General features: G+C 44.8%; 1 protein-coding gene across 2 annotated transcripts in view; it reads left to right on the top strand.

The window, feature by feature from the left end:
- Slc44a3 (solute carrier family 44 member 3) overlaps nucleotides 1-14,003 on the top strand; it is a 74,487-nt gene that overhangs the window by 23,870 nt on the left and 36,614 nt on the right. For both annotated transcript variants that reach the window (XM_034499350.2, XM_034499348.2), the window contains exons 9-10: nucleotides 419-605; nucleotides 12,256-12,421. In XM_034499350.2, coding sequence (XP_034355241.2) covers nucleotides 419-605; nucleotides 12,256-12,421 — 353 coding nt within the window. The remainder of the gene's footprint in view (nucleotides 1-418; nucleotides 606-12,255; nucleotides 12,422-14,003) is intronic.

The raw sequence follows: 14,003 nt of genomic DNA, 5'->3' as shown, positions 1-14,003 counted from the left end.
GCAAAGAGGGGAAACCCCGTCAAGATAGCATAGCAAATAGATTTGAGATGGACTCATCGTCCTTTTACGTTGCATTCTCCTGCCTATTTGTAACCCATCTCTGCGTGTGTAACATGGAGGAGGAAAAATAGAAGAATTCTCTTTGACCCTTAAAGAGCCTCAGTCTCACCTCCTCCCACACTTGCTGGCTCCTTTGGGATGGTATCAGGCCTCACTCACTATGATGACTGTGGGATCTCACAGTACATACAGTAGGGGCTCAGGTCGTGATGAGGATTTATCAGTTCAGTTATAATAGAAACAGTGAATATCCTCAAAAAAAAGCTGGTTGATGAGACACGGGTTCCAGGGTTGCTTTCCAGCCCTGCCCCATTCCTCGCTGCTTTGCAGAGGTTCACTCTGACCTCTTTCTCACCAGGTAGTTCTCCTGGCCTTGATTTTTACCCTCAGAAAGAGGATAAAATTGACAGTTGAGGTTCTCCACATCACAAACAAAGCCATCAGCAGCTGTCCTTTCCTGCTGTTCCAGCCACTGTGGACATTTGTCATCCTCATTCTCTTCTGGGTCCTCTGGGTGGCTGTGCTGCTGAGCCTGGGGACTGCCGGTAAGTGTCACCATTTTAGGACTGTCGGCCAATTCCTGTGAGCACCAAATCTCTCGTGCGACCAGAGGTGTCTGGTGGTGACAGTGATGGAGCCAGGGCATCTGTCATTGGGGGAAATCTTTTGTATTGCTTTGGAGAAGCTGGGTTTTATGAGTCAATAAATTCAGCCAGGCTTGAGCACTTAGATAAAGCTATAATGTGAACCAAAGCTGATAGGAAGATTTCCATTAAATGTCTTCAAGTCTGAGGCTAGAAAATAAATTCAGCAGGTAGAGACCTTCTCTAGCAGGCATGAAAGCCCAGGACCAATCCCAGCGCTTTATAAGCGGAGTGAAATATAACATGCTTATAATACTAGCATTCCCAAATCGAGGGCAGGAAAATTAGAAGTTCAAGGTCATCCTTGGCTACCTAGGAAGTTTGAGCCAACCTTGGCTACATAAAACCTTGTCTCAAAACAAACGAACAAACAACAAAGTCTCTGGGTTTAAACCTTTCCCAAGATGATTTGCCAGCTCCAGCATCACAGATGACAGAATCCAGAGAAGACTCTGCTAAGTGAGTTATTTTTCAGCAAGGCCAATTTACATTTAAAACAAGTACATAAGGAAGTTCCAATTGCTTTGATTTTGAGAAGGCAACAATGTGGCCTCGATTTTCTGGCATATCTCAAGGCCGCTTCTCCGGGTCTTTCTCAGAATCAGCTTCAGTGCTTTACTATACCATGTGGTTCAGAGAGTCTGACTTGACCTGATGTGGGGTAGGACAAAGTAGGTGGGTGGATGGACGGATGGACAGGTAGACACATTGGACATAGATACAGAGGTAGACATTTTGTCATGCTCCCCAATAGGGTATTCACATTCTAGGTCAGTGTCAAGTGCCATCTGAAACCAAGCAGAGAGCTTATGTCCAGGCACATTACTCTGCTGTTGCCTTTGCTGAGGAAGTCCAGCCATGAAGAGAAAATGTATCGGGCTGGGAGTTAGTGCAGTCTCTAAGGGGTTTGCCTTGTAATTACAAGGACCTGAGTTTGATCACCAGAACCTGACTGGGGAGACAGAGATAGTCCAACCTGAGACTTGCTAGCTAATGGATAGCCTGACCTACTGGTCAAGTCCTACTGGTCAAGTTCCAGCCCAATGAGAGGCACTGTCACAATATGGTGCCTGAAGAGTAACACCTGAGGCTGGCCTCTGGCCTCTACATATACTTGCACACATGTGGACCGGCATAAACACACACACACACACACACACACACACACACACACACACACACGTCAGCTGGAAGAAACAACTTGCTCACTGATGACCTTTCCTTAGCTTTAGCTGAAGCCCATCCATCCTTGCAGAATAGTATCGGTGTGAAGACAAGCAGTCGGTCTGTGAACCACACCTCCGGTGAGACCATCCTGAAAATGAGTTGACTCCACTCTTTGATTTGGCGATGGTCCAATTCACACCCTGTGGCAAAATACAAGCAACAGATTGCGTTTATGAGTCTGTTATCAGACAGCTAAGAGCAAGGGTAGACGTCATGTCAATATAGCTGGTGCAATTCCCTAATGCATTATCAAGCATGTCCTCTCTCTTATTTACTCCATTCTGTGAGGCAAAATACATGCTCTCGTGTAACTCGATAATACAGGCTGCAAGCTCATGTCACAGAACAACTTCCTTTAGTGGATTCTTAGTGAACTTGGTTTCCTTCCCTCTCCTCCGAAGTTGAGTGGTCCTTCGGAATTAAGATGCTCACAGGTTCCTTGGAAGCGCAGTCCTTGGGGACACACTTGTCCAGCTTCCAGGATGTGTAGAAGCATCCTCTTCTGCTGGGGATCTCTCTGAAGGCCTCCAGTGAATGTTCAATAACTACTCAGAGAGGAACCTTGGTCAAGCAGACAGACTAATAATCAGAATGAGCTTTGTCTAGAAAGGAGAGAAAGCTGAAAGAAGTAAGGTAACGAACCCAAGATCTACAACCTCTGCTCCTTCTCACCACTTCGTAGTTGGAAGAGCCACATGGGCTCCAACCACCATGTCTCACTTCAGCCTTTAGGAAAGCAACAGGAAGGAAGATGAGCACCCTTCTTCAGAAGTCACAAGCTGCACTACTACCTACCCCCAAAGACCATATCCAAGGGACATGGTAACACCTAACTGCTAAGGAGGATGGGAAATGTAGTTTCTATTTGGCCTGCCATGCATAGTTAAAAACTTACGGAGTCGATAACCCAGAAGAGTGGGAAGTCTTCATCACAGGGGCACTCAAGAGCCTTTCTCTAGCTCAGCACAGTCTCAGTGCTGTCAGAAGACAGAGCAGTAGCCATGGCACACAAAGGGTATAACACATACTCTGTGCTGAAAGACCCTCAGTTAACTCCACAGCAAGTAATTTCCTGTGTTCTCCTCCTCCAACACCACAACCCTCTTGTAACTTGTCTGCCATTCTCAGATTTCAAGCCAGAGAATTACAGATCTAATAAGTCATCTGTTGCTAGTCATACAGCAAGAATGACCCAAGCTCTCTTGACGGCAAAGCTTTCTGAATGGCACACATACCCTTGCCACTACCTGCTTCACTTCCTGAACAAAGTACCCACCCCACTGTGCAAGGGGATAGGCTGGAAATTGTCAGGATATCAGAACATGCAGAAGGAGCAAAACCAGACTCTGTGCAGGTGAGGAGAGGACCTGGTTCTCAGAGCAAAAGGAAAAGACCCAATCCTGAGAGTTGAGGGTGACATCATGGAGTTACAGCCCCAACCCTAACTTGGAATTGAGTTCCTAGATTGGCACCTTGTGACGTTCTCCTGCGTGGGCCCAAACAAGAGAGCTACCAGCCTCAGCCAGCAGGCCCCAGAGTGAAGGCAGGAAGGCAGGAAGGCAGGAAGGCAGGAAGGCAGGAAGGCAGGAAGGCAGGAAGGCAGGAAGGCAGGAAGGCAGGAAGGCAGGAAGGCAGGAAGGCAGGAAGGCATTCTTCCGTTGAAAGCAGCCTTTTTCCCCCAGAGCCACCGAATAGTGTCAGAACATGATAGTTTTCTGTTAGTGTAAACTCAATTGGCGTGGATGAGGGGAGCCTAAGGGAAAGAAAGGAAAACTGAGCACCCAGAACGGAATGTAGGTCTCCAGGTAAGCTGGTCTGTGGCTTCACAGTAGAGCAGGTAACACAAGAGCTACCACCTATCCTCCTGCTAGATCCCAGGATCATGGACTCCCCCCAGCCACCTGGCCCTCCTTTCTACATAATCATGGGCTGCTCAAGAACACAGAGTCCTCCATTGTTCCCCAAGGCCTCTTCATCCAGTGTCAGTGGCTTGGCTCTAAGCCAAACAGGCCAGCAACTGCATCCTCTAGGAAGATGCCCTGTTGTGCCTTTGAGAAGAGTGAGCCGCTTCCACATTTTGGGAAAGGATGCTTGCCAGAGGATGCAGGTGGACAGTGCACAGTGCCTCCTTGTGTCATCTAATACCTCTTGGGCAGTGATATAAAAAGGCAGGGTTTTTCTGTGACCTACCCTGTAGTTGTTTGTGTGGTGGGGTGGGGTGGGGTATCCTCAGCAGGTAAATATTTGTGAGCTTTCTTTAGGGCTAACGGTTAAATAAGTTAATAATTTAATGTGGGGGGGGGGTGGAGAGATGGCTCAGCGGTCTAGAGCACTAGCTGCTTCTCCAGAGGTCCTGAGTTCAATTCCCAGCAACCACCTGGTGGTCCACAACCATCTGTAATGGGATCTGATGCCTTCTTCTGGTGTGTCTGAAGACAGCTACAGTGTACTCATATACATTTTTAAAAAGTAAATAAATCTCTAAAAATATAATTTAATGTGAAAAAAAATGTAGTGACCTTTGGCAGGTCATGCTTTGTCACATAAGCTGTTTCAGTGACTTCATTCATCTGTTAACTAGTTCACAAGATGTGGTTTTTTTTTGAGGGTCTTTTCAGCAGAGCCTATGAACACCTCTAGCAGCCGTGACATCTATTGGTCTGTTGGGACTTGCCTATTAATTCTTATCCAGTGAAATAAAGATGCCTGCTGTGGTGCACATCTGTCACTCCAACATTCAGGAGGCTGAAGCTGGAGGACCAGAACTCAAGGTCTGGGCTACAAAGAGAGACCCTGTCTTTAAGAACCAAAACTCAAAATAAAACAAAAAGTGCACATTGTAGCTATCCAGCAGGCGCTGTTGGTGAATAGAAAAGAAGCCTGATGGTCTGGGTAACCAGTGATCACTGAGGTGGTCTAGAAGCCCAGAGTGGAGAACAATAGAAAAGGCCCACTATGGAGGTGTACCTCCAGGTCCACGCCTTGGCTGAAAGGGGCAGTCACAACCATAGACATGGGTGTGCTTGGAAGGCTCAGACTGAATTTCCCATCAAAGGATCTGGGATCCAGGCTTCTTCAGATTCCCTGGGGAATTAATTCTCTGTACTTCCCCCTTGCCCGCCGTCATCCATGCAATGGAAAATGATGAGAGGCCTAGCTGGAGGAGAGCTTTGCCTTGCAAATGAGGGACCATATGTTGTTGATGTTAGAAATTAGCATCTAGTAGGAATGTCTCAGGCTAGCCTCAGCCAAGTGCATCATTTGTTTCCCCGCTCTGCTATGCTTGGTGTACTTGAGAACATAGTATCAGAGAAATGTATCCACTATCTAGAAGATAACTGAAGTTATTTTACTGTGGGTGGCCAACCTTAGAGAAGTAAGGAAGACAGCAGTAGCCCTTGCCTTTCAGAAGTGCAGGTTATTTCACTGCTGCAGAGAAAAGCTGTCCCTAGGCATCACTGTGGGCCCTGCTCCAGTGCCATCTGACCTAGAATCCCTGACCATTTCTGACTCTCACCCCAGCTCTCCACCACAAACTGTCTCAGAAACTAGGTGTGTGTGTGTGTGTGTGTGTGTGTGTGTGTGTGTGTGTGTGTGTGTGTTGTGTGTTTTGAGTCAGAGTTTCTCTATAGCCCTGGCTGTCCTAGGACTTGCTCTGTAAAGTGGCCAGCCTCAAACTCACAGAGATCCACCTGCCTCAGCCTCCCAAGTGCTAGGATTTAAAGGTGTGTGCCACCACTGCCCAACCAGAAGCTAGGCATTCTTAGAACTTGTTTCTCGTAGGTCTGCTTGTTTCTTGGATAGTTGTCTACAAATCCCTTGGGCACGAATACTTAAGTATTTCTTGTGCATTGTTTTCATATTCTCCCTTCTTCCAACAAGTACTCATTGTCTGACAATCATGTGCTCAGCTCTGGAGATGTATTATGTGTTCCTACTGTGTGCTTTGGGTACTTGAAATATTGTGATAAGTCAATAGTCTGTTTCAGCAAGAGGGGTGAATATATGTCCCAAGGGCTCAGTTCTATTGAAAAAAAAAATGTGTTGTTGTCTTAGTTAAGATGTCTGTTATGATAAAGCACCATGACCAAAAGCAACTTGGGGTGGGAAGGATTTGGCTCATGCGTCCAAGCTACAGTCTTTTTTTTTTTTTTTTTTTTTTTTTAAAGGAATCAAGGACAGGAACTCAAATAGGGCAAGAACTGAGAGGCAGAAGCTGATGCAGAGGTGCTGCTTACTGGACTGCTCTCCATGATTTACTCAGCCTGCTTTCCCATAGCACCCAGGGCCACCAGGTCAGGGGTGGTAGCTCCTGTGGTGAGGTGGACCCTCACATATCAATCACAAGAAAATGCACATTTTCTCAGTTGAGATTTTCCCTTTAAAATAAGTCTAACTCGGTGGGCAGTGATGGCACACACCTTTGATCCTAGCACTTGGGAGGCAGAGGCAGGCAGATTCCTGAGTTCGAGGCCAGCCTGGTCTACAGAGTGAGTTCTAGGACAGCCAGGGCTACACAGAGAAACCCTGTCTGGAAAAAACAAAAAAGAAAAAAAAAAGTCTAGCTCTTGTGAAGCTGACATAAAACTAGCCCTGAGAGAAGGGACATTTTTTTTTTTTAATTTCTCGGTCCCTTGGCTGGATATGCCATATCTGAGTGGGTAACTGTCTGCTGGACATTCGAGACAATGGAATTTTCCTCTTATTCTCCCTAACTGTTCTGCAACCAGAGCAGAGGCAGAAGCCAGGTTGAGGGTCAGAAGGCTAGAGTCAGTAGGACCTGTGGGTCAGTTTTCTGGGAAAGCTCCAAGAAAATACACAGAACATGCTAGAAAATGGAGTCTTTTGGGATTGTGTCTGCTCCCTTTCAGAAATTGTCCTACCCAGCTGGTCTGTCTTCCTTAAAAATCTGCCATTTACAGTGATCAGTTTAACACTGTAGACTAAAAAAGGCTTTAAAACTGGCCAACAACGTCAAGTCTATGTAGCTTGACAAATTTTATTCAGAGACTCAGAGCAATCTTAGGTTATCTCAAAGATCTTTAGTAGAATATGCTGGGAACTGGATCGATGTCTCTGCTCCTTCCTGAGCGCCCAGATGGTGACCCGTAAGCATCTGTAATTCCAGTTCAAGAGATTTGCAATACTTTCTATGGGCCCCATGGGCACCAGGCATGCATGTGATACACAGACATAAATGCAGACAAAACCCTCGGGCACATAAAATTAAAACTGAAAGTTAGAATGTCGTGTAAAGAATGTCTATCCACCTCTACATTTATCCACTCAGTCAACATTTGCTATAAGTTAAAATCCTATTAAAACAGGTAGACACAGCGGGTTATGGTGGTGCACACCTTCAGTCCTAGCCCTTGGGAGGCAAGCCGGGCAGATCTCTGAGACTGAGGTCAGTCTAATTGCAAAGTGAGTTCCAGAACAGCCAGAGCTACACAGAGAAACCCTGTATTAAAAAAAAATACAAAAACAAACAAATACATGGGCAACGTAGCTTTCCTTATTTGGAAAACAGAGAAAAACATGTATTAAGTAAGGTAGGTAAATGACAGTAATAGTTTACCAAAGTAAAGCAGAGGACAGGGTCGTCAAATGCCTGAGGAGACTGGAACTTCATTTTAAATTTGGCCTTAGGGTTGGATTAGGGTTAGTGTTGGCTTAGGGTTAGTGTTTGGTTAGGGTTAGGGTTGGGTTTGGGTTAGGGTTAGGGTGGTTTTATTGTTAAAGTTGGGTTAGGGTTAGACTTGTTAGGATTGGGTTAGAGTTAGGGTTGGGTTTGGGTTAAGGTTAAACAAAAGATACTTGAATAAAGATTTGAGACCTGTTTACAGGCCACAATGCATACTTAGGGGAAGGAAGAATGTCCCAATTAGAGGACCATAAAGAAGACAGTGTTCTGGGGCGAAGAAGATAGGAGATTTAGCCAGAAAGGTGTCACTAAGAGAAATACAGATTCATGAATGTATACAGAGAATCAATGGTGTCAAATCCTGGGGCCACGAGATGGAATGTTTGGAGAACAGGACATAACCCAATGTTCATTTTAATACCAGTAATGGAGGATGGAAGGATGTGGTGGTGAACGGCTACTGTGTCTCTGTAGTACAGTGTGTCATCCTGGGTTCTTTAGAGTGTGTAAGTGATGTAGTAGATGAGTGAGGGAAGGAGGCAAGGGAGTTGGCTGTGGCTTGAGTTTGGTTTACGTGTTCTATCACTTTAGCAGCGGGAAGATGTGATGGGCACCAACTGAGATGAAGCAGAAAGTTGAGTGGGGTCATTTCAGGACTAGATATCAATTTGGGGAGTTATTTTAAATAACTATATGAATATTTCTAATAAGCAATTATCTGTGAGTCTGAAGTTCAGAAGGAACAAATAAACAGTATCTGGGAGTAGATTGAGAAAGGATTATGCTTTGAGACATTTCAATGTAGTGTTAGGATATCCTGAGCTGTAGTCCTGTAGCTGTGCTTTGGAGGTGGTCATATTACCCTGACTTTTGTTGATTGTGTTCTTTCAAGGGCCTTTAGCCATCTGAGTGACTTTGGTCTCTGAATGTTCTTGTTGTAGTAGTTATTGGGAGAGAGTAAACCTCAATGGTCCTGGTGTGGCAGGTCTCTGATGGGTATTCTTGAGCTGTATGGTTCTGAATCTTTGGGTCTGTATGGTTCAGGAACCTCAGGTCCAATGAAGGTGGACAGAAAGGTGGCACGAGAATGGAGGTCTCCGTGGACGAGCTGCTTGGCTTGGCCCAGAGGACTTAGAAAGCAGGGAAGGTGTGAGGGGGAAGGGAAGTTTACCTGTATGGTTCAGGAGTCTGATGAAGGTACGGGAGAAGTGGAGGGATAATGGTGACGTTTCCATGTTAATGCCCCTGGAAGACCAGGGTGTAGCTCAGTGGTAGAGCACTTGCTTAGATTTGCTCTTGAAAAAGGAAATAAATGGGCTCTGGAGATGAGAAAGGACACCAAGGTGGGTTGGAAGTGAAGGCCAGAGCTGGATGACAACGGTGGTTTTCTGGGAAAGAGTTTGCAGGGCATCTGAGTATTCAGTGTCTAAGTCCAGAGTAGATTTTCTTTTAATGGAGACAGTTAATAATGGCCCAGGAAAGGGAGTATTTTGGTGGGGGAGAGGGGATCTAGTGGCAGGGTTGGCCTCAGGCTCAAGGGCAGCTTATCATTTTAAGGACTGGGGTTAAATTCCGGACATATTGATAAGTGCGCTTGGGAGTTGGCATGAGGAGAGGTCTTCCGATTGCCTCATTTATTTTCTTGAGCAACAGGAAGTGAAGTGTTGGCTCTGAAGTTGGAGGAAAGATTAGAAAGTAGTTGTCTAAAGGATAAGATGAACAAACAAACATGGTCATCTGTAAGTCCCTCAGGCTCTCAGAGGAGGTATCATCTGGGACTCTTTTGCATCTTCCATTTTTCCTCCTAACAGCTAATGTCCATCCAAATGCCCGGGCACTGTATTCAGTAAGTGTTTAATGTCAGCATTGGGATCATTTTACCTATGATTCATTTGTAGCCAACCCTGCATCGCATTCACTGTTCTTAGCCCCTTATCCATTGATTACACTCTCGTATATAGCCTCAGAGCCATGATGTGATGGAGTCACAAGAGAATGAGGAATTGCTGTTACAATCCTCAAGCGAGGAGTGAAAACACAGATTTCTAGAAGGTTCCATGGTTTGTGGTCAGTCAGCCGCCCTCGAGAGGATCTTGCCTGCACCAACACAGCCCATCCAGGAGAGGGCAGTCCTGCATGCATAAGCATGCCTGCCCCACCCTCAGGCTCTGAAACACTGACTGTGAAGGTCGGTCTGTTCCCAAGTTTCTTCATTCAAGCCACTGTCCCCGATCCTTTAAGAGGTCTGGGTAAAGCAGTGGCTCTCTTGCAGTGCCTCCCAGGTGGCATTTGGCATCATATGAAGATATTTTGAATTATTAGAAACGGGGAGGAGAGACAAAGCATACTCCTAAACACTCACAAAGGCATTAAACAACCACTATATCCTACACAGAAGAATATCTGCTTCGAAATGCTAACAAGTGCCTTCAGAAGCTAAACATCTTATCTCGATGAACATCTATAAAGTGCTCAGTAAAACTGATACAGAGGCACAGGTAATAGACAGCCTCAGGAGATGGAGAGATGGCACTTGCTGGGGTGCCAGCACTTGCTGTGCAAACTTAGCAACCTGTGCTTGGATCCCCAGAGCTCACATAAAAGCTGGGCAAGGTAGTGCAAGTGTCTATAATCCCAGCATGCCATAGGAAAGGGGAGGAGGAGATGGGCGAAGCTCCCGAAGCTTATGTGCCAATTACCCTGGCTTATGCAGCCGTAAAGAGACTATCTCAAACAAGGTGGAAAGTCAAAGACCAATACATGGAAGGATGACTTCTGACTGCCACATTCAAGATGTGGCATATGTGTCCACACCGACCCACATAAGTACACCCAATTGCTGGCACACAGCAGGTATGTAGGGGAGATTTGACACTTCAACCCACAGAAATTTATCCAAAATAGCCTATGGGTTTTGCTTCTTTGGAAGATGTCAAGTCTTTGAGGGTCAAATGCATCGTGATTTATCACTTCAGCCGATCCACTTGCTGACTGTTATCACCAGTGTGACAAGCTAGATGTGTAGCCATGGCCATGCAGGGCAGCCAAGAGGAAAGAGTGCCTCTCTTAGCATCCATACCAGCCTTCTGTCTGTCTGAGAAAAACGATGCGCCACTCCATTCTATGTAAATATTCTGTACCTCCAACGCATAATTGGCTGCTGGCACTTGTAGCCTTCCAAAAAAAAGGAACCATGTGGTTGTTTCCAGGCCCTGTATACTTCAGAAAGTTCAGAGTGTGGTTCTCAAAGCCTGCTGGCCTGATGTATCTAAGGGGCCTTGTCATCACCAGGGCCATTTCCTTGCCTCTGAGTACACTTTTCTGAAACATACCAGCTTTGGAAAAACATAGGCATATTTCTGGGCCTCCCCTGAAGTACATCTCCTTCCAAGCCAAATGAGCTCGACAGTCAGTAGAGCACTGTTGGCTTCTCTCTGTAAAGCAAGCTGCCCTACTACTTCCCACGGCAGCCATCTTGTTTGACAGAACTTAAAGAGGAAGGGATGGAGGCCAGCCTACATCTGTGGACTTATTATCTTCAGCCTTTCCCTTGCTGTGTGAACACTATCGTGAATGTCTAAAGGCAAGTGAATGGATGAACTGAACATCCATGTGTAGCTGCGACAAGAAATACAAAACCACAGTTAAATCATAGGCAGGTTGTAGATGTCACCAAAGACCAAAGCACCCGTTTCTTCCTTACAATAGTTTACTTGAAAAGCTAATAGGAGAACACTTAGAAATTAAGCAGAGGCACAGAGCTGGCTTACCAACGTCTGCAGGATTGGTAGATAGTTGTAATATCCACCAATATCTAAGATCCTTTAGGTCAGAGGAGAAAGGAAAGTAAAGCATGTCAAGAGTGAACATTATTAAAACACCCTTACTGACCTTAAATTAATGCAGTATTGTGCTCCTGGAATACAGGATAATGATCATATAAGAACAGTGATAATTATAATTGTTATCGCCTATGGAGGCCTACTTTTGTGGGCCAGGCTTCATCTCAGAAACTATTATCCAGATTATATCACGTTATGCTCAAACTACCAAGAAGGAATTAGAACACAGGCAAGACTAAGATTCTAAGAAGCCATATAATGTGTCCCAGGCTTTTACAAGAAGGTTAACATTGAGATCTGAACCAAGGAAAGTGGTCATTTTACATGTGCCAAGAGGGTTTGCTCTTGGAACAAACCGTAAATGTAACCTGTTTGAGTGAAGAGTCTCTTTTATAGAGTTACAGGCTTGTTTTGTTTTGTTTTGTTTTGGCGAAGAGTTCTATAATACAGTCTCAATATTTTGTGTGTTTTTGTCAGTGTAACATATTTGGCCCACATCACACAAGATGTTGTAACAGAAAATGCACATGGCAAGGTGTCTTTCTATCATTCATGAGACAACATCACTAAAGTTAGACTCTTTGGCACCCATTTTCACACCTTCAAAGGCGAATGAGTTTTAGGGTGTATGTCAACTGTCTTTCAAATTCCCTATAGTCACTGTCAATATTGTTGTTTGTACTATTTAAATTCTTAGTGTTTGGCGTATGAACTTAAACTTTGACGTCTGCATTTTGTGTACTGCCAAAGACCAAGCGTGAAAAAACAGGGTTCACTGAGCCATCTTCCGGGATAAGGGAACTACTGATGTAAATCATGTTTGTATTATAAACTTTAGGTACTGCCCAGGTGATGGAAGGTGGCCAAGTGGAGTATAAGCCTCTTTCGGGCATTCGGTATATGTGGTGGTACCACTTAATTGGCCTCATCTGGACTAGCGAATTCATTCTTGCCTGCCAGCGGATGACGGTAGCAGGAGCAATGGTTACGTGTTATTTCAACAGGTGAGTTGATCCTTTTATCCCTGAGGTTGTCTGGGTGCGTTGGCTTGTATATGCATCTCTGAAGATATTTGGCAGTTTTTACTCAATGCCTTTAAAAGAGAGTAACGAGGATTAGGAAAGGGGGGGGAAAAGACTATGCTAAAATTTGTCCTATAGGCCCACTTATTGGTCAGAGGAAATAGTCTATCTTAAACTCCACACATTTCTAGGCTCTTTTGCTTAAACTACAAAATGTAGAGGGAAATTAGACAGCAAAGTAATCATACTGCCTAGAATTTAAAAATACCTAAAAGAAAAGCTTGTATTCTCCTGTGTATAGCAACTCTTATTGACCAGACTTTAAATGTTATGCATCTATTTTAAATACAGTTCAGTAGCTAGATCAATGATTTTATCTTCGTAAAAATCAGAAGAATATTTACTTGGAAAATAATGTTACACCCTTAAGGAACTATAGACTACAATTCATGTCCTTAGAGCTAAGTACTAGTGAATTAATTACTTACTTGAGGACTATTGTTCCTCCACTCTCACCCCACCCCCACTCACCTATACCTGGGCCGTGTACATCTCTTGAGTATAACTCTCTTCGGATTGTAGCCAGAAGAGCTGGCCCAAGACAATGACAGGGTTGCACTGGAACAGGCACTTTACTCCTGGCTGTGCTGACCCTCCTCTAATCTCTCAGACCAAATGAGTAGATAAACATGAGCTTTCTGGAGAAAAAAAAAAAAAAAAAAAAAAGCCAAGCAGCCATGATTCATGTCCATTGAGCAGTTGCCTCCGGATGATAAAGAGCACTGTGTGGGCTTTTAATATGGTGGTACCCTTTGGGAACCACATCATTAGGAACTGGAGGACTCACAAAGGGGCTGCTGCCCTTGGTTGACACTGAGAGGCTCCCAGCAGCAGGAGATGGGAGTTGCTTGATCTCCTGTAGGGAACAAAGATCTGTCCAGCCAAATTGGCCCACAGGTAACATCTGTCTGTGTTCTCTTAGTATAACCAGACCAAAGCATTGCCAGCAAGGTCTTGGAAGTGGAGGCCCAGTGGTTCCTGGGTGTTGATTGCATCCCAACCTTCTTTCTACACTCCGTCATTAAAGAATTACACAGGCCATGAGAAATGGACAAGCAATGACAGCTACTGAGAACCATCAGACTTTGGATGCTAATTTAAAAATAAAATAAAATTCATCCCAATGATAAAAACTGATAACAAGACTAAGCATATAGGAAAAGCTAGAAGGTCTGCTTGTGAGTGCTGGCTGTGTGCAGTCATGCAAATAAGATGAACACAGAAGCCAGAGCGGCGGGATTCAAGCATAAAATGTGCTTTAAGGTCAGCAGGATGGCTTGCCAGGTAAAAGTGCTTGCCACACCAAATGACCTGAGTTTGATCCCCAGAACCCATGCTAGAAAAAGACTGACTTCCAGAAGTTGTCTTCTGACTTCCACCAGTGCATCCCACGCCCTCATGTTTCCACACACACAACATACACACAGGCACACAACAATAATCAATTCAAATTTATAAATACAGATTTAAAAATACAAATAAATACGAAACAAAATGGGCTTCC

Source organism: Arvicanthis niloticus, chromosome 4 (genome assembly GCF_011762505.2).
Source record: "Arvicanthis niloticus isolate mArvNil1 chromosome 4, mArvNil1.pat.X, whole genome shotgun sequence".
Lineage (NCBI taxonomy): Eukaryota > Metazoa > Chordata > Mammalia > Rodentia > Muridae > Arvicanthis > Arvicanthis niloticus.
Note: the sequence above shows the minus strand (reverse complement) of the source record. Positions and strands in the feature narration are given on the sequence as shown.